Consider the following 1,403-nt stretch of genomic DNA (forward strand, 5'->3'; position numbering starts at 1 on the left):
GTGTCCCCAGCTGTCGCGCTGTCCCCGCCGCAGCCGCCGGGGGTCCCTGGGCCGCTCGGTGTCCGAATCGTCCGAGGGTCGCGGGGGGGTCTCGGAGCTGGAGCCGCTCGAGGGGCGGGGGTCGCGGGCCGGGAGCCTCTGCCGGAGCCTCCGCTCGAGGGGAGGGGGCGACAGCGGAGCCCCCCCGGGAACCCCCGGCTCCGACGGCAGCGAGGAGGACCCCAACGGCTACGTGACCCCAAACTGTCACCGGGGTGAGGGGACAGGGGGCTTGGGGGTCTCGGATGGGGCTGGGGGTGTCGGGGAGACCCCTGTTTTGGGGGGTGGGGGATCCCATCCCTGCAGCGTTTGGGGTCCAGGTTTAGGGGGGTGAAATCATCATTTCGGGGATGATTTGGGACGGGGGGCTGATCATTTCGGGGATGATTTGGGGCGGGGGGTTCATCATTTCGGGGATGATTTGGAGTGGGGGAAATAATTTTGGGGATGATTTGGGGAGAGGTGGATAAACCCAAGTGAGACCCCTCCCCAAATTCAGCTCGGGGAGATCCCGGGAGGGCTCGGGGTGACCGCGCGGGGAATCGGGGTGACCCCAAAAGGACTCGGGGGGTCCCCGGGAGGGCTCGGAACGGCCCCAAAAGGACGCGGGGGGACCGGGAACGGCTCGGGAGGACTCGGGGGGCTCTGACCACTGTCTCCCCCCCTCTCCCCCCAGACCCCGACCCCGCCGCGCTCCCGGTACCGGACCCGGAGGAGGAGTACGAGTACATGAACCGACGGCCGGGGGGAGCCCCGGGAGCCCCCCAAGCGCTGGAAGAGTTGGGCTACGAATACATGGAGGTGGGCTCGGAACCGGGGGGACCCCCGGGAGCGCCCCCGGGCCGGGCGGGGCGGCGGGAGAACGAGGAGGAGGAGGATGAAGGTGAGGAAGAGGAGGATTACGAGTACATGAACAAACAACCGCGGCTCAGCCGCTCCTTGGGCGGCGACACCGGGGGCGGCCCGGGACCCCTCCCCCGAAACCACGGCTACACCGACATGAGACCGGGCGACACCGGAATGAGGCGGGGGGACACCCGACTGCGACCGGGGAGCACCGGGATGCGACCGGGCGACACCGGAACGCCACCGGGCGACACCGGAACGCCACCGGGCGACACCGGCGCGGCCCCGGCGCCGCAGGAGAATGAGGATGAGGAGGAGGAAGAGCAAGGCTACGAGGAGATGGAGGCCGTGACCGGCCCCCGGTGCTGCCCCGGTTGCCGCGGGACCCCCGGGCCGGGCGGGATGAAGCCCCTGCGGAGTTTGGAAGCCTCGGACTGCGCCTTCGACAACCCCGACTATTGGCACAGCCGCCTGTTCGCCAAGGCCGACGGGCAGCGGACGTAGGGGAGGGGGAACCG

At 70.2% G+C, this 1,403-nt stretch overlaps 1 protein-coding gene across 1 annotated transcript; it reads left to right on the forward strand.

Annotated features, from left to right (window-relative positions):
- Positions 1-6: 6 nt before the first annotated feature.
- On the forward strand, positions 7-1,397 carry LOC130587930 (receptor tyrosine-protein kinase erbB-3-like). Its single transcript, XM_057388901.1, has 2 exons — positions 7-254; positions 716-1,397. The coding sequence occupies exon 2, from the start codon at positions 769-771 to the stop codon at positions 1,387-1,389; it is 621 nt and encodes a 206-aa protein (XP_057244884.1). The 5' UTR covers positions 7-254; positions 716-768; the 3' UTR covers positions 1,390-1,397.
- Positions 1,398-1,403: the final 6 nt, after the last annotated feature.

Source organism: Malurus melanocephalus, unplaced genomic scaffold (genome assembly GCF_030028575.1).
Source record: "Malurus melanocephalus ecotype Western Australia unplaced genomic scaffold, MMel_1.1 scaffold_2768, whole genome shotgun sequence".
Taxonomy (NCBI): Eukaryota; Metazoa; Chordata; class Aves; order Passeriformes; family Maluridae; genus Malurus; species Malurus melanocephalus.

Coding starts and splice junctions, on each gene's coding strand:
- LOC130587930 (XM_057388901.1), top strand. CDS start 769: ATGAACCGACGGCCGGGGGGAGCCCCGGGAGCCCCCCAAGCGCTGGAA.